Source organism: Thamnophis sirtalis, unplaced genomic scaffold (assembly GCF_051295495.1).
Source record: "Thamnophis sirtalis isolate CommonGarterSnake01/CBP01778 unplaced genomic scaffold, rThaSir2_p1.2 scaffold_3, whole genome shotgun sequence".
Lineage (NCBI taxonomy): Eukaryota > Metazoa > Chordata > Lepidosauria > Squamata > Natricidae > Thamnophis > Thamnophis sirtalis.
In genome coordinates this window covers 44850829-44878186 of record NW_028261383.1, presented here as the reverse complement: position 1 = coordinate 44878186, position 27358 = coordinate 44850829, and the positions used below count along the sequence as shown (strand labels likewise).

At 39.8% G+C, this 27358-nt stretch overlaps 1 protein-coding gene across 26 annotated transcripts in view; it reads left to right on the top strand.

Annotated features, from left to right (window-relative positions):
- Positions 1-27358, top strand: part of MAGI1 (membrane associated guanylate kinase, WW and PDZ domain containing 1) — a 525907-nt gene that overhangs the window by 240999 nt on the left and 257550 nt on the right. For all 26 annotated transcript variants that reach the window (XR_015695875.1, XM_087708837.1, XM_087708839.1 and 23 more), the window contains exon 2: positions 13379-13495. Coding sequence is in view for 25 of the 26 variants with exons in the window: in XM_087708837.1 (XP_087564963.1) it covers positions 13379-13495 (117 nt within the window). In the remaining variant the exon portion in view is untranslated. The remainder of the gene's footprint in view (positions 1-13378; positions 13496-27358) is intronic.

Sequence of the window (27358 nt, the reverse complement as noted above, 5' to 3'; positions counted from 1 at the left end):
CCTAAATCCAACTTAGTTTGCCAAAAATCGTTTTCTTTTCCTCAGGCTCTAAAATTTCAGCTGTATTTTTGCCAGCATATCAGCCCTATTTTTACTTCTTCTCCCCCTCCTGGGAGACCTTCTGCAGAGAAGTTTATAACCATCCAAGCACAATGGACCATGTTGTTTGAGAAATGATTTGATGATGTTAATGTGTTAAGATTGTAGGGTCTTTGGTGCTCTCTGAGCTTGGTGGGTTTCTTACAGATGTTTCATTACCAGATTAGATGCATCAGTGCACTGATGATGTTACCTAGTTTGGTAATGAAATGTGTGCAAGAAAACCACCAACTTCAGAAAGACCCAAGGACCCACAGTATCTTCTAATGTATTAAGATAATCATTCCTGTTATTTTTCATGAGATAACCATACATTTACTGCTAAAAGTTATTCCATACCGTAGATCTGGAACTTCTGGTACGAAATAATTATTTTACATCACCAAATGAAAAATTGTAATTTGAAAAATGACTGTTAACTAAGGAAATATTTTTTAAGATAAAACTCACAATTTTCAGTGCCCTAGGAATAATGCAGGCAAAAATATCAGTAGTGAAATATATGCTGCTTAACTTCTTGACATTTTCAATTACAGTAAGAAAGAATAAATTTATGATTTATAATTTTTCTTTCTCATAAAATTTGGTTGTGGTTGATTGGCCTTTTTTTTGCAGCCCTGAGTTTCTCCAGGAACTTCTCACCAGTACATATGTTTTCTTTTTAATGGGTATATTAATCATTCTGATTCTTAACTTGGTTTTAATATTTCATTTCAGTTAGATAAATGCATTGCTACATTTGATCCTTTAGATGCTCTTTTCTCACCTTTAATCTTTGGCATCAGGTCAGGGAGGTTTGAGGATATGTTTCTTTCTTTTTCACTAATATCAATCTTTGATATTAGGGACAATAGAGAAGGACAAATGATTCAGACCCAATTTCCTGTTATTGTTTTCAGATGTGATGAAAGTGAAAGAAAAAGCTTTCTGTCCCATTGAAAGGTAATATAACTATAATGTTGGCTCAGGAATTCTGGGAGTTGAAGTCCACAGGTCATAAGGGGCCACAGTTGCCCACCCAGGGTTATAATTACCTCTTGGGGGGGGGGGGAATCATTTGCTGCTTTACTAATTTGTGTCCAGATAGATGATGTACAAGTAGTCCTTGACTTATAACCATTTGCTTAGTGACTATTCAAAGTTACAATGGTACTGAAAAAGTAATTTATAATTAAATTATAATTATCGTGGCATCCCCATGATCATGTGATCAAAATTCAAGCACTTGGCAACCGACATCTATTTACAATGGTTGCAGAATCTGGGTCATGTGATCACCATTTGTGACCTTCCCAACCAGTTTCTCACAAGCAAAGTCAATGGGGAAAGTTGGATTTGCTTAATGAATGCATGATTCCCTTAAGTACAGTGATTCAATACAATACAATACAATACAATACAATACAATACAATACAATACAATACAATACAATACAATACAATACAATACAATACAGTAGCAGAGTTGGAAGGTCTTCTAGTCCAACCCATACCTAGGCAAGAAACCCTATACCATTTCAGAGAAATGGCTGTCCAACATCTTCTTAAAGACTTCCAGTGTTGCAGAATTCACAACTTCTGGAGGCAAGTTGTTCCACTGATTAATTGTTCTAACTGTCAGGAAATTTCTCCTCAGTTCTAAGTTGCTTCTCTCCTTGAGGAGTTTCCACCCATTGCTTCTTGTTCTACCCTCAGGTGCCTTGGAGAATAGTTTGACTCCCTCTTCTTTATGGCAACCCCTGAGATATTGGAACACTGCTATCATGTCTCCCCTAGTCCTTCTTTTCATTAAAGTAGACACACCCAGTTCCTGCAACCGTTCTTCATATGTTTTAGTCTCCAGTCCCCTAATCATCTTTGTTGCTCTTTGCTGCACTCTTTCTAGAGTCTCAGCATCTTTTCTATATTGTGGTGACCAAAACTGAATGCAGTATTCCAAGTGTGGCCTTACCAAGGCATTATAAAGTGGTATTAACATTTCACGTGATCTTGATTCTATCCCTCTGTTTATGTAACCTAGAATTGTGTTGGCTTTTTTGGCAGCTGCTGCACACTCACATTCAGTTAACAACCTTGGCCAAAAAAGGTCATAAAATTGGATGTGACTCACTTAAGAACCATCTTGCTTAGAAATAGAAATTCTGGTCCCAATTGCAGTCATAAGTTGACAACTACCTGTATTTCATTTCACGTCTTTACAATGTGACTCTGGGCAGTATCACATGAATATTCATAAATTCATAAATCCAAAATCCAACCCTATTTTTGACCTATTGAGTTTATTTGATATTTTCATAGCATGTTTTGGGCACTCCCACCAAATGGTTGTTATAGGTGAATTTACCTATTCGTGAAAATGTCCACTATAAAAACTTCTACTTGATGGGAGGAAAAAATCAGTCAAGTAGTTTTGTCTCTTCCATTTGTGTTCTTTACTATTGTTGCTTATTTTGAAGTACAGTAAATGGAAGCGCCCAACTCTTCATTCAAGGTCTGTGTAAAGTCCAATGGTTTCCTTTCTTTTTATAAAATAAAATAAAATGAAAATTGGGGAGGGGTAGGTAGTCTGGAGGGATACTGAAAGATTGGTTCATAGATATATTGCTGCTGATTGCTAAGTTCAGCTCTAAGTATTTTTACTGTTAGCTTGCAATATCCAAAGACTATTAAATAGACATCAGCTCCTTTCGTCATTGCATTTCATTTCCTCTGTAAATGTGAGGTACAGGACTAAGTGCTAATAGCTTAAGTTACTGTCTGCTGCACATTTAATTGGCAGGTAACCCTAGCCAACTCCACGAAACTCATTCCAAATAAATGTCAAGCTAAGTCCAAGCACAACAGATCAGCCAGTCCTTTATTTGCTTATATACATTAGATAGAATCTTGCCAGACTAAACCCTTACTACTATTACCCTAAAAGATATATTCTGGGCGATTTTAGACAGTGGATGCCTTTACTTTCTTCGTCAGTCTGCTATCTAGCTCCCTGCTGTGCAGCTTCTTCTCAGGTTCCATTTTCCAGAACAGGGGTGTCAAACTCAATTTCATTGAGGGATGCATCAGGGTTGTGTTTTGACCTCGGGGGGCTGGGGTAGGTGTGGCCATGGTGGCCATGGCCAGCTTGTCGTCACTTGTGTCAGGGGTGCCTGTGGTGGCCCCAGTGCTCTGCCCATGAAAACAGGTTCCCGAGCTCTGTTTCTGGCTGCAACAGCCTCCTGCAACCCTCTGGGAGCTAAAACGGCGCTCAGGTGCTCTTGTTTTCACTGGCAGAAACATCATGGGCTGCTCCTTCACTGTTTCCAGAGTGGCTCCAAGGGCCGGATCTAAGCTCCCCACAGACCGGATCCCAAACCTTGCCACCCCTGTTCTAGAATGTGCTTCCTCCATCTTGGGATGCTGCCAATTCACTATAGACTAGTGCTGTCTATCACATCAGTTTACCCTCATTAGGCACTATATCTCACAGTGAATAAAGGCAGAATTAGTTCTCCTCAGAGTGGGGGAATATGTTTTTAATTTGGCTTTAGTCATGGGTTTGAGGGAGTGTGGTGCCTCACGAGGTTAGGATGCTGGGCTAAGCTTGCTTTCGAGACCCAGCTGCTACTACAGGGTGGCACGAGTTCCCATCAGACACCCAGCTCCTGCCAACCTCAGCAGTTCGAAAGCAGGCAACCATGAGTAGATAAATGGGTACCACTTTGGTGGGCAACTTTAAAGGGAGATGAAAGGAGCTCCCAACTGGGTAACAATCCCCCAGGCAACAATGATGGCACCAGCAGATCCTTTTGCCAGAGAAACACTTCAGTGCTTCTGACACAGAAGTCTTAGTAGTAATAGTCACGGTCTAAATCTGAACAATCCTAAAAGACAAGATGATGGAATAATGCCCAGTGATATAACTGAAAATATCTATTTCTGATTTTAATTGCGATGAATGGAACTCATTAAGTGAAATACTCTCAAATAATAACTCTCTCTTAACAATATTGTAACAAACTGCCTTGACCAATGTTAATTAATTAAATTAGCCTATGCCTATTGGTGGGAAACATGTCCCTGAACAGTTAATCTGTATTGCAGAAGGAAGAACTTTGCAAACTGTGGGGTGAAATTCCCTTTCATCACTTAGGCATTTGGCCAGTGAAAGTGCTAATGATTGCACCATTTTAACAGCTCCATAACTTACCAGTGTTGGGCTTCCGTAAGAAGACTGGAAGGGATCAATACAAAGTAATACAGCACAACATGTTGTCATGTCAGTAACAGCTCCTGGGATTGGATATATGCCAGAAACAATAGTTTAGATAGCTCTGGTATATTAATCTATCGCGAAATAACTACAGATTGTATTTGGACCCAACAGTTTAGATACTTTGATGGCATGTGCTGTACTGCTTATATTCTTTTTATGTACCAATAGAGGATAATATTTGTAGCTCAGGGTTGAAATGAAGGATGCTTTCTCAATGTGGTTGTTTTCTTGCAGATGTTGTAGTACCCAAACTTGCATTGGTGTTGTTACCTACTTTGAGTAATGAAACATTTGCAAGAAAATAGAATCATTTTTATCACAGAATTGGAAAGAAACAGATACTCCACCAGACCCAATTATAAGAAGGAAAATCTATGAATGTGCAGAAATGCATAGACTGTCTATGGAAATGAAGGAGAGGGAAGAAACCGAGTACTATCAAATCTGGAATAGATGGTATTCCTGGCTTGAGAGTAAACATAAAACTTAAGGTACAAGTGGTAAAAAGCATAACATATAGAGTGTATTTAAATAAGGATGTAACTTAGGATAATGATATAGAGATAGAAGTTTTTGTAAATAGTATTGCTACGAAAGATATGAATACAGATATGGAAACACTGTTATGTGTAAATTTGTGTTTTGTCTTTTAAATGTTATAAAATTCAGTAAATACTATTTTTTTTAAAAAAGAAATATTTTCAAGAAAATAAGTAAACTCAGAGAGCACCAAGGATCCCTCATATTTTTATGTGCTAACCTGAAGCTATTCACTTTGCTAGAAATGTATACCAGGTTTATGTTTAACCAACTTTTCTAGAGAGAAAGTAACTTGCTCTACCTGAAATAATATTGAAATATACATAAAGGTATATGTGTGAGAGGCTGTATATATTTATGTCTTGGATTAGAAGACTATAAAGGTGTGGATGTTATATAAATCACTACTATGTGAGGAAAGAACTTTACTACAACCTGGATGGTTGGTTCCCGGGGGCTCATGAGATATTATTACTCTATCCCTCAGCAGTCTGAAATAATATTTGGAAAAGTATCAGAAGTCATTAGAAATGTTTAAGCAGTAGTATCCTTATTTTGTATGAAGTGAAACCAGATTGTAAAAAGATTGGCATGGTTTTAAAATTACTGGAAGAAACATCAATAGTCTGCACTGTATTAATGATGGTAACCTAATAGCTAAAAATGCAAAAAATCTGCAACCTCTACTATTATATCAAGTACAGTGGTGGGTTTCAAAAATTTTTGGAACGTCTTCTGTAGGTGTGGCCTGCTTTCTGGGTCCACTGGTGGAACCTCTTCTAACCGGTTCGGTAGATTTGACGAACCGGTTCTACCGAACTGGTGCGAACCTGTAGGAACCCACCTCTGATCAAGGAGCACAGTAAAAAGGGACTAAAATTAATTGTACAAAAAGAGCAAACTGAGGACAATAGGTAGGACAACTACCCTTAACATTGGCAATGAAGGTATCAAAATGGTGGGTAACATCTGCCATTTAGATTCAACCATCAACAGTAAAGGAACAAGCAGCCAATAAAACAGCTATGAAGGCTTTGGAAAAGATGTCCCAAAGGTGTTTTTTCAAAGGCAACTGGACTTTCTTTGTTTTTCCTGGAAGGGAAAACAAAGAAACTTCAGTTGCCAGTGAAAAAAACACCTTTGGGACAACCATGACCTGAATGACTGAAAATCTCCATAGATCTCGGAAATGATATTCACATTTATTTATTTATTTGTTGAATTTATATTGCCGCCTATTCGCTCAAGGCGACTTACAGAATATAAAACCTCATTTAAAACAATAAAACTAATAAAAAATCTAATAAATTAATATAATATAATGAAATCACCCCCTGCCCCCCGCCCTGGCGACAGCAGATCACAAGAGCCATTTAATGGGCTCCATTCCACTCTGGCTTCCCCAGGCCCATTGGCAGAACCAGGTCTTCAGCACCTTCCAGAAGAGTATTAGTGTGGGGGCCATTCTAATATCTGGGGGAATTATGTTCTAGAGAGAGGGAGCCACCTCGGAGAATCTCCCAGATGTATCTCCCTAGGGGATGGGACCCGCATCATTCCCTGCCTCCCTGCTCTGATGGGGTGGGTAGATGTGATCAGCAAGAGATGGTCCCTCAGATAACCTGGTCGCAAGCTATGAAAGGGCTTTAAAGGTGGCAACCAGCACCTTGAATTGCACCTGGAAGCAAATCAGCAGTCAGTGCAGCTCCCACAGCACAGGTGACATATGTACAAACCGGGATCTGTACAAAACCAGGCGGGCCACTACATTTTGCACCAACTGGAGCTTCCAGTTGCCCTTCAAGGGCAGCCGCATGTAGACCACATTACAATAGTCAAGACAGGAAGTGACTAGGGCCTGAGTGACTGTGAGTAGGGATTGTTGGTCCAGGAAAGGGCGTAACTCGCTCACAACCCACAGCTGCGCAAAGGCCCTCCTGGCCATGACTGCTACCTGCTCTTCGAGCAAGAGTCGTGAGTCCAGGAGAACCCCCATATTCTGTTTGGGTGCGACCCCATCCAAGACCAAAGGTGGGAAATCTCCCTGAGCCAATGAACCCCAAACTCAGAGCCACTCGGTCTTGCCAGGGTTTAGTTTCAATCCGTTGCTCCTCATCCATGGAACTATGTCTATACCTACAAAGATTGGAATAGTACAAACCATGGGATTCCCTGTTACATTTATGGAACTGAAAGTTGGATCTTGGAAAAACAAGATAGAAAGAGTATTAACACTTTCAAACTTTGCTTTTGGTGAAGACTCCTGAGAATATCATAGTTGGACAAGGAAACAAACCGATGGATCATTAAAGAAATCAACCCAGAGTTTTCATTTGAGGCAGAAATGACCAGGCTCAAATTATCCTCTTTTTTCCTCATTATGCCAAGACCTAGGTCTTTGGAGCAGGCGCTAATCTGGGAAAGGCAGAAGAAAAAGAGAAATGGATGACCCATAGCAAGGTAGATGGACTCGGTTACAATGGCAATAGATGCACCATTGGAAGACCTGAAAGACCAGTTCAGAGACAAATTATAATTGAGAAAAATTATCTGTGTGGTCAATAATGGTCAAAAATGGCTTAAAACTTCACATTGCTCATCAAGCCCCAAGGTATTTATTACAAGAAAATAATTTAATAGTTAATTGCATTATGCAGGATCAGTGGTGGCATGCTGCTGGTTTAACAACTGGTTTGGTGAGTGTATGCTTTGCACGCATATGCGTGCATGTGCAGCACTGAAAATGGAGTATTTAGAAGCTCAGCTGCTTACCTTCCAAGTCAGAAATGGTAAGTAAAACAGCTGGGAGGGGGGAGAATCAGCTGTGCCGTGCAATTGAGATGAGCTAGAAAGCATGAAGGACAGGATAGAGGAGGGACGACTGGGTGGGCCCAGCTCATTGTCTGAGCGAACCGGTTCTCTCCCAACTGATCATCAGAGCTACCTATTTGCCTGAACCTGTCTGAACTGGTAGAATCCCACCCCTGTTCAGGATCCAATCTGGGTCGGTCACCGGGACCAGAAGTTTTGTCTTCCATAATAATAGTATAATGAACAACAACAATGAATAGTCCTATGAACTCTTGAGGGTTGATAGTGATCATTTTGGGAAACACTGATCTGTATAGTTACTAAAAGCTGACACTGATTTCATGACACATAATCTATCAATCAATCAGTCAATCGGTCTATCATTCATTGCACTGAAGGAAGTCACTGCATTCTTTTCACTGTCAGCAGATTGAAAGAAGGCTAGTAAAAAAAAAAGGCCTAAGAAACACATTTGTTCATTTTATAATGCATTCTAACACGCAGTTAATCTTGTGTGCTACCCATCAGTGTTTTCATGTGAGGATGCTTGTTGAATTAAAAAAAGACTGAATGACCTGTGCCCTAGAAGACTTTTTCTGTTCCTGCATTTATGAAGATCCAAAAAAGAAAGAAAAAAAAGCATCCTCTTAAAGGGATCCTTTATAGCAAAACTGAGGGAGAATGGCTTTCCCTGTTAATTAAAACAGAATAATTGTTGAGAAGACATTTGAACTTGGATTTCCCATGTGCACTGAATGTAAATATTCTGCTAAGCACTAGGCAACACTTCAGATATGTAGTGTCAGCAGTTACAAAAATAGCTTTTTTTAAATGAATTCAAGAAAGTAGGTGCTTAGAGCTTTCAGCTCTGCAGATTTGCTTTAATAGGAGGAATGATCATTTCCAGAAGTATTTGATCTGCCTGCTCTCTAAACATTATCTTCATATGCCAGTTACAAAATAATGTCAACGTTTCAAAGATTCCATTCTGGGATTTTCTGGTAAAGGATAGACACACTGGAAGTTTGTATGTATTTCTGATACCAGTGTTAATAAGACTATTGATTAATAGTTAGTTTGAGAAATGCTGTAAGAAACTCAAAAGGCAGCTGCTGCTTTTCATAAAAAAACATTGGTAAAATACAGTTTTACTTTTCAATGCCAGGTCTTGGAAGCCATGTAATTCACTTTTCAACAAAGCTTTGAGAACTGTTACTTTATCCAGGAAACTTAATAATGTAATGAGCATACCCATTGTAAGTGTTCTAATGTAAGTCACATATCGGTGTATGCTGATCTTGGATTGCTCAAATTATAATTTTCTACCTTGCTTTACAGTTCATGATTATGATTATTTAAATATAGGAAGAAAAAGGAATATTATGATTTTCCTCTAGGTCAGGGGTGTCAAACTCGATTGCATTGAGGGTCGCATCAAGGTTGTGCTTGACCTTGCGGGGGCGGTATGTGTGTGTGGCCAGGATGGGTGTGGCCAGCTCAATGTCACTCCTGTCGGAGGCACCTGTAGTGACTTGAATGCTTGCCAGCGAAAATGGGCTCCCGAGCTCCATTTTCACCTGTGATGTCCTCCTGCAACCCTCTGCCGACAGAAACGGATCTCGGGAAGTCCGCCTGCATAATTATCTTTCTCTTTATCTCTGTATTTATTAGAAAATGTAGGAAATTGGCAGATCCACCTAGTTCAATATCATCATCTTAGCTTTAACTTCTTGTGAAGAGCCATAGTGGTGCAGTGGTTAGAATGCAGTATTGCAGGCGAATTCTGCTGACAGACAGCAGTATGATTCTCACAAACTCAAGGTTGACTCATCCGTCGAAGATCGGTAAAATGAGGAGCCAGATTGTTGAGAGGAATCTGCTGACTCTGTAAACCATTTAGACAGGGCTGTAAAGCACTGTGAAAGTGGTATATAAGTCTAAGTGCTATTGCTATTGCATTTTTATTGACAATGACACAGATATTGAACCCACTTCTCATGTAAGCCTGGCGGGACAAATGGGCAGCAGATAAGTCTGCCTGCCTGTCTGCCTGGTTTCATGAACATGATTGAATGACATACAGTCAAATTGAAACATGATGATGGTGGAATGTGAGAGGGTGTATTCAGACCAGTGGGAGTTTGCCCTACTGGAAGAATTTTGTTCTTGCTTAATCATTTTGCATGTATGGAGAATGAATTTGCTTGGCCTTCAGGGACTATAAGGACTAGATGACTGTGTAGCAAAGAGAAATGTTTCTTAATGGTTCCCACCTTTAAACAGACAAACAAATAAACAAAAGATTGTTCCTTTGCTTAGAAGTGCCGAATAGTGAGAATGGAGTTGGGATCTCTCTCCCTCTCCCTTTTTCTCTCCCTCCCTCCCACTCTGTCTCTGTCTCTCTCTGTCTCACTGTCTGTCTGTCTGCCCATCCTCTGTCTCCCTCTCCTTCCCTCCCTCCTTCTGCCCATCCCTGTCTGTCTGTTTATCTATCTCAGAGCAGTGATCAGTCTTAAATGGAGAACTGCTTCTATAAAAAGACTTCAAGGTTTCTCACTTATTATTTTTAATTGTTTCAAATTCATTTTTAACTACTGGATGTTAAATCCCTACTGCCCTGTGACCAGATATAACTAATGACTTCATTTATTGATGTATATGATTATGAGCACAGAGGAAGATATATGATTTATATTCCACATATATCTTATGTGCTGATGCTGCAGCATATTCTATCGTAATATTTTATTTACCCGAATAAACATTTCATTACCCTATAAATAAATTTGACCTAATCCCTTCTATGTTTCTTGGTGACTAGATGTAAGATTCATTTCTATTGTAGAAATCTGAAGATTTAAAGTGGGCACTGCATCCTTTTTAACTATACATTCATACATGTTTTTATTAGATTGGGAGAGGCCAGAAAGAGCTGACAGTAAGAGCTGTCATTTTTGGATATAAGCCAAAAATGAATAGGAATCTAGGTGTCTAATAGTGGGAAGTGAGTTGGGAGCTCTCTCTTTCTCTCTCTCAAATTTGTTCTTGAATGATTACATTTGTACTTCAGTGTATGTATTTGGCTTTAACTGGTTCATTTAAACCAGATGTCCTATTATGCCACATAGGCTTAATGTTGATTTATAAATTAGGGTTTCAAATTGTAGATTCACAGTTGTTCCCACTGATATTGAGTTATATTTACATGTAAGAAATACATCATTCGGGTTGAAATCTGCATGGATTAATGGGTACAGGGCGGGGCATAACCTTTTCCTAGGGGGTCACAGCAACACTTGTAATAACAACACAAATAATTCATACACCATTCGAAAGCCCATCAAAAACTGAGTTTATTGACACGATTTAATAGTCAGTATGACCACCATTAGGCCTTCGAACAGCATTCAAACGAGGTGGATAAGAACACAACAAATCTTCAAACAGTTCCGTTAGATTTTCCAGATTTTTCAACACAGTTTCCAAATTCATTCTCAAAGTTTCAACCGAATATCGATTTTGACCTTGCTCCTGAATCATCAGAGCTTCCACTTCATCCTTAATTATGGCCCCAATGTTCTCTGCCGGATTGAGATCTGGCGAATTTCCCGGCCAGACGTCATTGCCCCAAAATTCGACATTGTTTTCCTTTAACAATTGCTGAGTCGCATTTGCACGCATGCAAGGAGCTTTGTCATGAAGAAAGACAGCCTCACCAACCACCAAGACATTGTCTGGATCACTGAGAAATGGAATGACATTCTCCAATAAAATTTTCTCACGGAAATAACTGCCATCCCAGGATTCCCCTTTATCCTTCAAAACCCAATGCAGTTTCTTGGCTGTGAAAATGACGAAAATCCCGATGCAAGTCGGATTGCGAACGATTTGTCGATATCGTTCATGTTTGGCGATGTCGTCGACGTCTTTAGCCCAAATTCGATCGTTCTGGAAATTCGGTTTTCGAATGGCATAAACGAAGAATTCGTCAGATGGCGCCAAATGAAGAAAATCATCCTCGGTCTATTCAGACAACCAATCGCACAACCAAAGCCGATCTTGAACGTGTGTTTGAGTTTTCAATGGTTTGCAAATGACGTGGAATGGCTTCAAACCTTCTCGTTCTCGATATCGGCCGATTGTCCTTTGATCAACTCGTTTTCCACGAATTTGAAGGATTTCTTGGGCCACTTTTCGGTTTCCTTTTCGTTGTTTGCGACTGCCAGTTGCAATGATGGCTTTGCTTTCTTGGGACAGTTGCAGAGGATGCCCTTCTCCAAATTTTGTGAAACATTCTTGGGCTGTTTTGTTCCAATTATCAGTAACCCAATCCGGATGACGTTTCAATTTGTTTGCAATCCATTTTCGATTGATAAACGTGGCTCCAGCATCGCGAGCCTCTCGAAAGGCAATGCATTTTATTCTGTCAATGATCCTTTGTTCTTCCGAATCGAATTTTCCAGCCATTCTTAAAGCAAATTTAACATTTAATAGCTCATTCAATTCAGTTTTTTATGGGCTTTAAAATGAGGTGTCGCGGAAGTTGTAAACTGCTGTCGATCTTGCTGTGACCCCCTAGGAAAAGGTTATGCCCCGCCCTGTATAATATAGGAACAGTAGATTCTTCTCTAATATATGTAAATAGAGATAGCTGTCAGGCTTGAGGCCCACTATAAAAGATGGCCATCTTTTACAGTGGGCCTCAAGCCTGCCAGTAGCACATAATGATTGCATTGTACCTAGGTCCTGTTGCTGTGAAGATCTTGTTACTGTAGCTCCTATACTTAAACAAGTTCTCATTCTTATATCCTTATGTTCTACATCTAAAAAATTATCACAGATAGATGTGTTCCGTAACTTTTTGTTGAGCTTTGGTGAGTAGAGACATGGAGAAAGAAAATGCCCTTTTTAATATTTTAATTTTATTTAGAGCGGTGTGGTGGCCTGGCAGTGATGCTGCTCATTCCAAAGGTTGTGAGTTCAATTCTAGGCAGTGACAGATTCTCTCTCAAGGTACAAAGAGAAAATATCTGCTGTGAACTCCATGTAGGCATCAGAAAGGGCATCCGGGCAGTAAATGTTCAGTTCCATTCAGCCCCAGACTTTATTCCAAATTAAGGGATTACCATGTCCTTTTTGTGTTAACAAAAAGAAATGTGATGTGAAGAAGATGATAAGGAAAAAAGAAAGATGGGTTACACAGCCACTGGCATCGTATCTCTGCAACAAATTCATTTCTGATAATCAGCCATCTATAGAAGAAAGGGACACATAATTGAAATTACAAATCTAATATTCACCAGAGAAGAATCTTTTAATCTTTCTTTCTTTCTTTCTTTCTTTCTTTCTTTCTTTCTTTCTTTCTTTCTTTCTTTCTTTCTTTCTTTCTTTCTTTCTTTCTTTCTTTCTTTCTTTCTTTCTTTCTTTCTTTCTTTCTTTCTTTCTTTCTTTCTTTCTTTCTTTCTTTCTTTCTTTCTTTCTTTCTTTCTTTCTTTCTTTCTTTCTTTCTTCCTTCCTTCCTTCCTTCCTTCCTTCTTTCTTTCTTTTTCTTCCTTCCTTCCTTCCTTCCTTTTTTCTTCCTTCTTTCCTTCCTTCCTTCCTTTTATTTCCTCCATTCCTTGCTCCCTCCCTCCCTCCCTCCCATTCATTCATTCATTTTTTCATTCTTTTCAGGAAGTCGGCTGAACAAAGACCTGAGACATTTTCTCAACCAGAGATTTCAGAAAGGATCTCCAGATCATGAGCTTCAGCAAACTATTAGAGATAACCTTTATCGCCATGCTGTGCCTTGTAAGTAATTAACATCTCTATTATATTTGCCATAACAAAATGTAAGTTCTGTTTAGGGGTGTCCTTTTAATCTCAGATAATGGCACTGCTGTTGGAAGTTGTTTTCTTTTTTTCTTTTTTGTAAGATGATTATTCCCATGTTGGTGAGAAAATATTAAGTTTGCTTTCCCAGTAGATTTGTTACATCAAGAAGCAAGAAAGTATGGATGGCATACATCTGAATGTTCCAGATATAATCGCTGATACCATGGTGACTTAGACTCTAAACGATTGCAGTTATCCTATTTTTGGCATGTAGCAACCGGCCCAGTTTTGACTGGAATTTACACCATTTGTTGTTGTTGTTGATAGAAACCTGTATTTGGGATTGCTTAACAACCACTGCAGAAAAGGTAATAAAATCAGTTCTGATCATATGATAACCCACGTTAGGACCATCAGTACTTAGGATCATATTTGTGGGGCTTAATTTCAGTTGTAATTTGAGGACTCTATTCTGATCTAGGCTTCCTGATACAGTAAAACACACACAATTAAGTCCAAAAACCCTCTTTTTATTTCAAAGGCTGTGAATTATATTCATTCACAGCCCATAATGAGTTCCAAATAATAGTAAAGAGTTCTACAGCAGGCTGCCAATGTCCTTCGGGATAAGGCTGATAAGCACCCACCTTTATCTTCTTTGAAAACGCTGCCAAAGACTTAATTGGCAATTAGCTTGGCAAGGCCACACGGAACAAAGAGTCCAAACGTATTTTCAGAAGGTAAACTGACCAGCATGAACCAAGTTGCTTCCTGTAAAGGCTCATGTGCCTTTGTTCCTCTTTTATGTGGTATGGGAGGTGCCAATCACCTCCAAACGGTACTCTCAAGTTGTTCCTTCTATTTTAACTGTTCTTACCTTCTGGCACCTGTGCGCATGCATGCACTGGGCATGGGGGGGGGGCTGTTCCTCTGCCTCCCTGCTTTCCAACTCGGAAGGCTCCTGATCACTGCCAGACAGCCTCAGCCCTATCTCTGCCTCCGACGCAGAGCCCCCGTCCAAGCCTTCCCCAGACTCCAGGACTGGCCCATGTTCCTCCCCAACCTCCTCACTATCTAACTGGGTTGCAAGCTACACAGGCTGGAGTTGGACCACAACAGACTCTTCATATTTCCCTTTAATTTTCTCATCGAGGATTACCTATATTTTCCTTTCATTTTCTTCTCTTGTGACCTAATTTAATTGACTTACTATTTATGTTTCCAATGTTATTCTTTGTATAACGTTACTTATCCTGAAAGGGAATAGCATGGTGCATTTGTGTGTGTGTATACTAGAACTTCAGTCCTAATACATCTGGAAGGCAGTAGGTTGGGAAGGGCTGCATGAAAATGTATGCAAGGAAATGTCTGCTCTTTTAAATCCTTTGTATATGTATATCTCTTGCTGACTTCCTTGAGAACATTTCTTTTCCTTTCCAATTTCAGAAACGACAAATAAAGCAAAAGAGGCTAAGTTTTCTGTTGGTTCATTTTTTTCCCTGCGTTGCCAAGGTTACATTTTGAAACGCTTCTGATCTGATTCTTTTCTGTGATTTATTGGGCATGGCTAGGAGCTAAACTACTTTTGGTTGCTTTTAAATCTCACCCAGGGCCACGATTATAGAAATAGATTTGTGTTTGCATGTTGGATGGGGATTGGAAAAAGGGACCCGTGCTATTTTATTCCCACCCCTCCCCAAAACAGGAAAAGGAGTTAATGATGCTGAACAAGAAACATTTCAGTGTTTCCCATGAATATGAATGCATGCATTTGTAGCTCACTTCTAGGGAGGAGAAGTAATAGACATTTAATGCTACCTTGACTGAGCTACTTGTCAAATATTATCCTGTCTTTCCTGTCTTCCTTTTCTTTACAAGGTTCGGCTGTGGTAAACATGCTTAGGCTTGTATTAGACTAAAGCTCCTACAGTATACGTAGGATTGTCTGCAGCTGGGAGTTTGTGGGAGATGGAAAAAAGAGAAGGAAGAGAGGGATTTTTCTTCGAGGTTGAAGATTAATCTGGCTGCATACTATTTTTGTTTTAATTCTTTGATACATGTGACCAGAAAATCCAGTGCTCTGGGCCAGTCTCTTCTATTTCTAGTGGATTATGAGGTTGAGCATTTTTGAAATGGAATTCCCTGCTGATTATGGAGTAAACATGTCAAAGGCTCACAAGGTCGCTTGCACCAAGCAGACCTTGGTTGCCTGCTGATGGTTATTGCTGCAACCAGAGGTCTTATGGAATTGATGATTAATGGCCCAGAATATGTAGAGCAGCCTCTTGCCTCAGCATCCTGGGTGAATTTCGTTAGAAATCCGTGCATTTGAATCTAATAATGCAGTTGCATGTTGTGCAGCCACATTAAAAAACATATCAGTTTAATAAAAGGATTCTACCAGAGGAATCTCGCTGGGTGTAGGCACCACCTGGTGCAATGGTAATTTTATCTAGAAGACCTGTAATTAGGCTTTACACTCTCCCCCCCCCCCAAAAAAAAATAGGAAGAACTTGCTTGGAACAAAGAGCTAATATCAGAGTTGGACAGCCACAGATATTCTGTATTATATAAGCAGTTGGCTTGCTGATGATGAGATGCGGAGATAATTCCCGGGAGATAGTTAATACCTTGTTGTGGGAAGAGATGTAAGCACTGATCCTGAAGAGATGTAAGCACTGATCTGGTGTGGTTACAACTTAATGGGCTCTTTCTCGATTGGGACATACTAGACTACTATTGCCCAGTCTCCAACCTTTTAGGGAAGGTTTATGGAAACAGGGTGGCATCAACTACCCAGCACCTAAAGAAAATATATTACGTTGCCTTCAGGGTTCAAGGCCAGACATGGAAAGGAGGCAGCATTGGTTGCACTACTAGTGGAAGACCTTCATTGGGTCATGGATGGAGAAAGTATGTTCATCTCGGGCTTTTTAGGTCTCAGTGGGTTTTCATACTACTGGTTTATTTATTTATATTACTAATTTGATTTATATAGCCATCCATCTGGGGCTCTAGGTAGTCCTTAGAAAAAATAGATAAAATACGTAGTATAAAAAATAAAACACAAAGCAACCAAGCGCTATCAAACAACTATCAACATAGCTAGGAGACTGGCTCTGTCACACACCCAAGTCTTAGGTCTCCCTCCAGATCTGGCGATATAGTTCTCCCACTGTCACCTTGACAACCCAAAAAGCTAGGCAGGGTCCTTCTGAGCCTTTAGCTCCTTCCACTAAGGAGCTGCAGGCTACTCTACCTCTTATATGACCACTACCTAGACTGCATCTCTTTGCTCCATGTCCCAAGGTGATTCTCAGAAACCACTATAGGTGTCAGATTGTCAGATCCCAGTGCCATTAACTGCCTGCCCCACCATGTTTTGTACCAGTTGAAGCTTCCAATAAGGGCATGAATGACCATGAGCAGAAACCCTTGTACAGGGACAGGTGCAACTATACATAACACTCTGCAAATTTCTAGAACAGGAGCTATGAATCCAAGAAGATTCATGATTGAGTACCTGATCAATTTGAATTGGAAGTACCCTATTCAGAATGAAAGAGGGAAGGTCTCCTGAACCATTTGGTTTTGCTTGGGTTAAATCAAAGCCCATTGTGGCCCATTCAGAAATGCATATACTCCAAGCACTGAGATAGAACCTCCCCAGCATCTCTCTGGCAGTCTAGGATGGAGATAGAAAGTTGAGAGGTCCTTGGTGCTCTCTGAGCTTTATAGTTTTCTTGCAGATGTTTCCTTACCCAAACTAGGTAACATCATCAATGCTAGTCAACACCATTCCTCAGCTACAAATATTCTCTTTGTAGATATAAAGTTGAATATTATCACCATGTTGATTGTATCTCACTCCAAGCCATCAGATGAACTCATCCAGCATCTTTATGTAGATGTTAAATAGGAGAGGAGAAAGTCTCCTACAGCACCTGAAAAGGATGGACCTCTCCACCCCCCGCCCCTCATCACTAACTGGAGCCACAGAGGAAGAAGAAGAATCAACACAATCCTATGCTGTCCACCTGCAACTTGTAGAGCTGGCTCAGAAGGATACCATGATCACTCTGCCCAGCTTACTCTGCTCATCATTGTCTTTGCCTGCCTTCCTTTCATTGGGTTCATCGCAGTCATGTCTGGGATAGGACCACAGAAATATCCCATAGGCCATTGGGTGAAAATTACAGGCAAGCGAGTGTGTGTTGCAGTAGTGAGTGGATTCCTACCAGTTTGGCCTGTTTCAGCCGAACCAGTACTGGTATGGCAGCCTGGGTCACTGGAACCGGCGGCAACCCAGGCCTGGCACTCCTCCGAATGGGTTCCCCAGTCTCTTCTGCCATCGTCACAGTATGTTTTTGTGCATGCGCAGCAACATATAGTGGGCATGCAAAGCGAACAGCGTGCACGCAAAATGCCCTCTCAGTGAACCGATAGTAAGCCGGTAGTAAACCGGTTAGGAACCCACCACTAGTGTGTTGGCCATGTAGCACTATAAGTTCTTCTTTCATACACTGGCTAGGCTTCCTTTTGTGCACTGGCTGGGGGCTTCTTTTTTGATATATAGGCAATATATAGGTGTATCAAGAAAAAATGAACACCAAAAGCTTTAGTTTTAGCCCCATCTTTATTTAGTCTATTCTACTTTACCATTCAAAAAGGAAGTGTTTAAAAGTGCCCTACGAAATCTGGTCCCCTCCAACCCCCTCCCCAAAGCACATGAACTATAATTAAAATTTAGCAGCACCAAAACTGAATAAGAGAAATCTACAGCTAGCAGTAAATAAGTAAGCATTATTGCACTCCCGTGTGAGTTTCACAGACGCCCTGTACAGTAGGAATAAAAAGAAAAATAAACAGGAAGGATGCGAGATGGGCTGAGAGTCAATGTAAAAAACAGATTAGGTAGAAATGAAACATACATTTCATGCTTTTTTAAAAATTCTGCCTGGAGAGAGTTCCCTTCAGAATCTTCTAAGAAAAGACTTTCTCTCTCCCAAATGCTCTGGGGTTATTATTATGGTTTTGCCTCTTTCCTGTTCTGTTGATTCCAGTTCTTAAGAAACATTTTGTGGAGAAATTCTAAAGGCTTATCTACCAATTCTTCTGCATCTTAGGCAAGTAAGTTAATTATTTCACCCAATTTGTCCTAGGTTTCTAATCAGCTTATGGGAATGGAACATTTTTATGGCATCTTTATCATTCATTAATATTTCCAGAGATAATTTTAATTACACTATGCCCTCTCTGGAAGTTACTAAAGCTGTTTGAAGACTATGTAACTTGCCAGCACACATGAAGTCCTTACAGTACATGCCACATATAAATTATATGAAGGCATTTAAAAAAAAAAATTCACAAAAATCATGCTCAAGAAAAGTAGCACATAAATCAGGAACATGTTGTGCAGTGTTATAAATAAGAGGTAAAGGATTGGATTTAGGATTGGATTTATTCGACTTGTATGCCGCCCTATTCCCGAGGCATACAAGTCGAATAAATCCAATCCTAAATCCTAAAGGAATACATTCACAGTAACATCAGAGCCAACACAGAGATTTGTAGTTACTAAGATAGTCCAGGAACCCCTCCTATCAGGCCCCAAAACCCAAGAAAGAACCACTGGTCTAGAATGTGTAGACAAGTTCTAGATTTTTTCTTTTTAAAGTTGAGGACATTGTCACCATATTTCTGTTCCCCATTGTCTGCTTCATTATCCAATGCATAATTCATGCAAACTAATGATTTTCTGCCCTCTGATATGCAGAATTGGGGATAGGTCTCCAACAAAAAAAAAAAATGATGGGAAAGTCACTTTTGGTTATTGATTGCATCCCTATCCCTTAATGTCAGGGGAAACTGTAATCTGTGGAAGCTCATGCAATAAGAATATAGCAGTCACATTTGCTGCAAAAGACTGTAACCATGGATACAGCATCGGTCATTGCTTTTGGATACAGATTGGGAAGTGGTGATGGCTGCTGCTGCTGCTGCATCTTGGGCATTGTAGAGCTGGCAGTATGGACCAGTTGGGAAAGATTTAATTGAAGATGCTGGATGGTAGGAGTAGTAGAGGGACCACTGTGTTTCTCTGGAGGAGTCTTCCTGAGGGGAAGGTTTTGAGCAGAAGATGCAATGAACTGTATCCCTAAAATGAGATGTGCTGTGACAGTAGGAAGGTTGTTATGTCTTCCTAAAACATGCATCCGGTATAGTATCTCGTTCTGAGAAATACTGTATTCTCCTGAAGTCAGGCAAGGGGACTTTGTGTACTGGACTCTTATGCTGACCTGTATTACAATGCATCTTTCACACTAGGTGACGATTAAACCATTTAATTTTCCAGGTTTGGAGAGAAAAAAAGGACTCCTTTTTCTTCCTTCAATTTCTTTTCTTTTTTTCTTTTTTTGCCAACACTGTAGATAGAGTTGTTTCTGCTTTAAACTGGCCAAAGACTAAAAGAAAATGCCAGTCAGTGAATTCCCTCTGTTGCTTAGCTCAACGTCTTTTATGGGTTGTTATTATTTTTTGCCAGTAAGTTTCTCAATAGAGATTGTGGGAAGAGAGTTAATGATTTAGTGGCCTTGTTTCTTTATTAGTTCTCAGCACTCTTCAGTTTTCTCCCATCATGACTAAACAGCAAAGAGGTTCAGAAAATTATTTGGTGTCTTTACGGCAAGGAGTCTGCACTGGGGTGCTTAAATAGTTCTAAAAGGTAATTTGATAGAAAATTAGGAACCAACAAGGAAGGAGTGGAAGTCTTTAGCAGATTTATTAGCGTACTTTATTGTTCTTGGGACATTCAAAATCGAAAGCCCAGTTACTGGAATATTTTTGGAATCAAATGATTGTCTCTTCCCCAGAGGAACAATGAGTTCAAGTGGCAGAAGGCCATGTGAGTTTTTCTTCCTTCTACCCAACTCTAATGATGCAACACCATTAAGGGAAAATTAAAAGAGTTAAGGCTTATTATGAGTCCTCCTTTCAGTAGAATTGGATAGCCATCTGGGAAAATGGACTTCTATGGACTAAGGCTTTGATAGTTGAAAACAGCTCACTGTATTTGTCAGTTATGTTTCTATTGCTAACATTCCTTTTGCCTTTCTCCCACTAGCTGAGGAATAAGCAATGTGATACTCAGAGTCTCCATGGGTATGAAGATGCCACCAGAGGTGGGTTCTGGCAGGCACTATTGCTGGTTTGCTTGTGTGCACACAGTACGTGCATGCACACTGCAATTAAAATTGTTCTGCGCATGTGCAGAATTTAAAAACAAGATGGTGGCCCCTATGGCGCTACCAGGAGAACTGGTTTGGGGATTTGGCAGGTCTGGGTCGCTACCAGTTCCAACGACCGAGGCTATCAAACCACTACCAGTTTGGTTGAACTGATCCGAACCGGTAGGAACCCACCACTGAATGCCACCATTGGCACCATCATACACTTTGCTTTACCCAATATTTTTATTGTAAAATAAATCAATTCATGGTGTGAAGTCAGGCTCCAATTTCTAGTTTCATTTCTATTTACAAGAATGCTCTTGTATCTCACATGGGTTCAAAAGCCAATTTTCAAATGTTTCTTCTGGTACAGGGGTGTCCAATTCACTTTATCACGGCAGTGTCACGTGACGTATTGGGACTTCCCCCCTTCACTAAACTGGGAATGGGCGTGGCCAGCATGTGATGCATCCGGCCCACGGATTCGGAGTTTTACAGCCCTGTTCTGGAATAACAGAATAGCAGAATTGGAAGGGATATTCAAAGTCTTTTAGTCTTAACTTCTGCCGTGTTAAACAAACCACAGTTGGGTCCATCCATGTTTGTTTAGCTGGTCTCACTGACAAAATTCTTTAACAAAATAAAAAATTGGAAGGGACCCTGGAGATCTTCTAATCCAACCCCCTGCCCAAGCAGGAGACCTTATATCATTTTGGACAAATAATTGTCCAATCTCTTATTAAACCACCCACACTTTATAGAGGCAAGTTGCTTCATTGATTAATTGTTCTGTCAGTAAATTTCTCCTTAGTTCTAGATTGATTCTATCCTAGATTAGTTTGAACCCTTGCTTTTTGTCTTGCCCTCAGGTGCTTGGAGAATAGTTTGATCCCTTCTTCTTTGTGGGAGCCCCTTAGATATTGGATCATTGTTATCATGTGACATAGAAATGTACTGGCTGTTTCAAAAAATTAAAAGATACAGTTAAAATTGATAGGCACCTTCCTGGGTATATTAATTGAAGATTGGGAATTAACGTCCTACACTAGTTTGCTTCTCTGTTGCATGGCTTTTGAATGGCCATACTCATCATTGCAGCCATTTTATGAATAATTAAGCCCTCTCCTGACAGCCATTTTGTGACTTCACTTTTGACAGTCTTCATTATGCCAAGCATGCTCTAAAATACTGTTGACTTAGGTCCTAATATCCTCAATTTTTTAAAATCTCCCTACTCTTTTATTTTTATTTTAAAGCTTTGTGACATAATTGAAAAAAAAATATTACTGCACTTTAACCTCCATCTATTTCCAACTTTCACATTTCCTGTTCTGGGCTACAGCATAACTGTGCCTAGTGATAAACTGTGTTTGCATAGTTCGATATTTTGGCAGCAGTCCTAAGCATTTTTTTTTAAAGTCCCATTGGTCTGAGTGGGATTACATTTCAGATAAATGTTCTTAGAATTAGGCTCCTGTGACAGAGTGGAATCAAACATATCGGATTTCAGGCTGCTCCTGTGATCAAGATTCTTAAATATTTTACACATTGCTGCAGATTACATGATACTGCTGTATCTTTCAGAAGCTTTGTGTGGGGCAAAGGATCCAGATTGCACAATACCCTTACTTTACCATGCTGTCTCTCCATTCTTGTTGGTTTTCAGTATTTCTGTTAAAATCCAAGAAAGATTTTTAACTCCTGAGTGGAGAGAGATGTTTTGAGAGACCTGGAAATTTTCCATAGCTGAAAATTCTGTTTGGATTTCAGCATGGACCTTTAAAAAAAAATCCTCTCAGCTGGTTGCAGAAACTTGCAACATTCCTTGCTGGCTTCCCCATTGATTTTCTGGGAAAGGCGGCAGGGAAGATAGCAAACGGCGATCACGTGATTGTGGGCATTTGGCACTTGGTTACAAGTGCAAACAGGTTGCCAAGTTCTCAGATTGTAATAACCTGATTATAGGGCTGCTACAATGACCATAACCTCAGGCACTGGTTGTAAGTTTCTTCATTCAGCACCACTGTAATTTTGAATAGACGCTGGGTCATAAGTCAAGGACTGCCTGAACTGTGAAATAATATAGATGAAATATCTTTAGTTTCTACTCCTTTAAAAAAAAGGGGGGGGGACGACTCTCTCTGCTTTATTAATAATCAAAGACTTGTCTTCCAGGAAGAATTACAGCTTAGAGCTATGAAGTCAAGATTGCTGGAAAGTTGCCAAGGCAGATTGTTTAGGAGTGGACAGGAGGTGCTTCCCATTTTCACAGGATTGTTTAGGAGTGGACAGGAGGTGCTTCCCATTTTAAAAGGCATTTTAGTGTCAGAGGCTACACTTAATTAGTGATTTAAGAGCAAAATTGCAAAAAAAATATTATTATTTAGCTGAAAATGTAATACTAATGACCCTTGAAGGGCAGCTGCATCTTGAAAATGAGAACTGGTATGGTAAATTGATTTAGTACATATTAGACAACTTTGCAAACAACACTAAAGCAAACTATGATTAAACCTTCCTTTTTTTACTTCAACTGTGGAGATTGGAGGATCTTGTTTTTTTTTTTTAATTAAATGAACAATTACTGTTATATTCAAGCTTGATGGACTGTGGTTATTTTTAGTGTTATCTACAGAGTAGGAAAACAAGCCAAATTCTACCTTGACTAATCACAGTTAGTTGGAGATGAAACATTCTAATGTCCCCATCCCCCCCCCCACAGCTGCATTGAGATTTCAGAAGGGAAGGAAGTATGCACTAGTCAAGTTGTATCTCAGTAATGCTAAGTTTAATGTTGGATGAATGATAAACTATAGTTTAATGTTGAATGAGGTTGAAATCACTGGAGGCATCCAAAAGTATCTTCCATATCATAGTCAAATATATTAATAGAAATGTGTTGAGGGACTTCTCCAGTAGTTATTGTGCTAAATTTTAGTCCTGTCAGAACAAAAAAGTAAAGTAACCGCTAAATATTATCAGAGAGGGTGCAAAGTGAGAAGATAATGCAAAACACTGACCCTTTTATCTGAAGTGAACCATCTGTGTTTGATATCCACATCTTGCTGAGTTTTCAGTTAATGTGAATATACAGTTTGATTCTCCATTTGGTGCTCCCACATGCTAAATGAATCAGTTCCAAAATGTACTGATGCAGACATTGGCTTCATCCTAAAAGCCATCATATTTTCAGTGTGCCATGAGCACTAAGACACAAGTACTTCAGTTTAAGAACTTTCAATTAAATGAAAGTAGGTGAGATTACATATACAATTTGGAATGAATGTTCTTCTGAACTGTATATAACTGTAGCATCTTGTTTCCATCAGCATGGTATTTACCTCTCTAACAGTGGACCTTGTACAATATACCATTTTACATCTTGAGTTAATGGTCAGTTTGAAACTAAATGGCTGGAAGCTTTTTCTGTTTGCTCAGATTTGCTTGAGGATCCTAAAGCTTTGCTTGAGGATCCTAAACTAGATCCTAAACTCCAGGAGGATCCTAAGCTCAGCTTTGCTTGAGGATCCTAAACTGGAGACTAAAACATATGAAGAACGGTTGCAGGAACTGGGTATGTCTAGTTTAATAGAAAGAAGGACTAGGCGAGACATGATAGCAGTATTCCAATATCTCAGGGGTTGCCACAAAGAAGAGGGAGTCAAACTATTCTCCAAGGCCCCTGTGGGTAGAACAAGAAGCAATGGGTGGAAGCTAATCAAGGAGAGAAGCAACTTAGAACTGAGGAGAAATTTCCTGACAGTTAGAACAATTGATCAGTGGAACAACTTGCCTCCAGAAGTTGTGAATGCCCCAACAATGGAAGTCTTTAAGTAGATGTTGGATAGCCATTTTGTCTGAAATGGTATAGGGTTTCCTGCCTAGGCAGGGGGTTGGACTAGAAGACCTCCAAGGTCCCTTCCAACTCTGCTATTGTATTGTATTGTATCTTATCTCCAAAAGATCCTTATAGAAGATTTTCCCTTATTGAACAAAGATTACTATCTGCCTCCAGTCCAAGGCCTGCACAGTACGCTTGGCCACACATACTATTTATTTATTTTATTAGAGAGTTACACTTGGTATGAGCTGTGGTGGTACAGTGGTTAGAATACAGTACTGTAGGCTACTTCTGCTACCTACTGGCTGCCTAGAATTTGGTAGTTCAAATCTCATCAGGCTCAAGATTGACTCAGCTTTCCATCCATCCGGATTTTGGGGGGCAATTATGATGACTCTGTAAACTGCTTAGAGAGGGTTGTAAAGCACTGTGGAGTTCTAAGTGCTGTTATCAAATCTTGGTTTTTATCAAATTGCTGAATGAGTAGGAATCTCACTACATGGCTATACAATATGCCAAATACACAGTTCGGCATCATTTCAGATTAATTTCTCCAAATACAAAGGAGCCACAGAGAAATTGCAAGAAACATTTCCTCAATCCCAGATTCCTTCTGATACATTCCAAAGCCTTTGTTGTCTTTTAGGTACTATTCTAAGGCTTTCCTATTTGAACTGAATAGTATTACTATTTTTAAAATGTAAAGGATGGAAACATTATCTCACTTGGGAATATTTATCTTCTACATGAAACTCTTAGGTGAAATCATCTATTGGCATGTGATGGAATGCTGTCAATATCCTGATGGTACTACAGATAGTCCTCGACTTAAGACCACAGTTTGAGACTATAATTTCCATTTCTAATCAACCCAGTTGTTAAGTGAGTCATGCCCAATTTTACAATCTTTTTTTGCAATGGTTGTTAAGCGAATCATTGTAGTTTGTAAGCGAATCATGCATTATGAAACAAATCTGGCTTTCTCCATCAACTTTGCTTGTCGGAAGCTCCCTGGGAAGGTTGCAAATGGCGATCACATGACCCTGGAATGCTGCAGTTGTCATAAACATATGCTGCTTGCCAAGCACCCAAATTTTGATCACGTTATCATGAGGATGCTTCAATAAGTGGACCTATTGCTACTTTTTCCAGGATCATTGTAAATTTGAACAGTTGCTAAATGAACGGTTGAAGTGAAAGACTATATGTCTATTTCCACACCTGGCCATTCATATGAAATTGTCAAGGCTAGAATGGGGACAACAGAGGCTGCAGCTCAATCACACCAAGATCGAGTGGTTTTGATTTTTGCATCCTCTGGATGATTTTCCATCTTTCACTCTATGGAGTTGCGTTCCTCCAAACAGAGCTGGGGCACAATCTGGGGTTCTTCCTGGGCCCCTGTCTCCCCTTGGCGGCCCGGCTCTTGCACAGATTTGTCTCGTGTGTCAGTTGTGCCTATTCTGAGAGGCTCTGCTCATTTTCATGTCTCTTCCTCATTCAATTACTGCAATGGAATTTACATGGGGCTGCTCTTAAACACTTGGAAGCTTAAACTGGTCTAGAATACAACATGTGCACATTTGAGCATCCAGAGTTTCTCCGTATGATGTGACTATGTTGTACTTTGTTACGATATGCTTCTGGGTCAATTCAAGGTGCTGGTTATCACCTTTAAAGTTCTTCGTGACATGAGCCAGATTAATTGTGGGACCACCTATCTCCAAGGGTTTCTATGCTATGTGGATCATGCACCACATCACCTCCATTAAACAGGATCATCTTGCAGAACCAAGGAGGGACATGATTTATATATTCAACTGGGTGTAGATATTAAAGTGGGAGACTGAGTTTTGTCCCACCCAAGGGCATGAAAGCCAGCTTAGGCCAGTTACTCTGTCTCAGTCCAACCTACTTCATATGATTCTTGTTATGGAGAAAAGAGGAGGAAGGAGCATTATATATGTTTGTCACCTTGAGTTATTTATTTTAAAAAAGCAGTAAAGGCAGGGGATACAAATAAACAAATAGCCACTCAAGCCACATAGGTAATTCTGGGCGGCTGACAAGGATTATGTTTATGTTGATGAATTGCTTATATGGTACCCTGCCCTCTTTCTTTCTGTGTACGGGGTTACTTTTAATTTTGTTATGGATTTAGTTTTGTTTTGCTATGTAAACTCGTTGCTAGCCACCTAGTGTTATATATTTAAGATAGGCAGGCCAAATAAACTATATTAAACAAGGAAACAAATCAACTGGGTTTGCTTTTTGGATTTGCATGTGATGGGTCACAATTATTCTTTAGCAATCAAGAAGAGCATCTCCCTGCATCCTAGGAGATCTTGAATGAATTTCTGGAGCACCAGACATTATTCTCAAAATTATTGGTTGTGCAATGAATACCATATTTACTTAAGAGGAAAGCTAGTCGTTTCCTCCAATGACTTACCTTGAATAGTAGAAAGACCCCACTCCCTTCTAGCATTGACGATGTTACCTAGTTGGGTACTGAAATGTCTGCAAGAAAACTAAGTCAGAGAGTACCCCACAGTAGAAAGTCAATTTAGATTCACTCAGAATACAATAGGAGAGGTAGGGTTTCTTTCTCTCACCAGGTTCATTTTTGTGTTTGTGTGTATTTCTGGTACACCTCAACATTAGAATCATTTGACTTTTTGCTATACTGTAGTTTAATAACCTAAGAAATCACTGAATAAACTACTCAGAATGTAGCATATGAATTAGGTTTGCTGTCTGCTTTTTTGG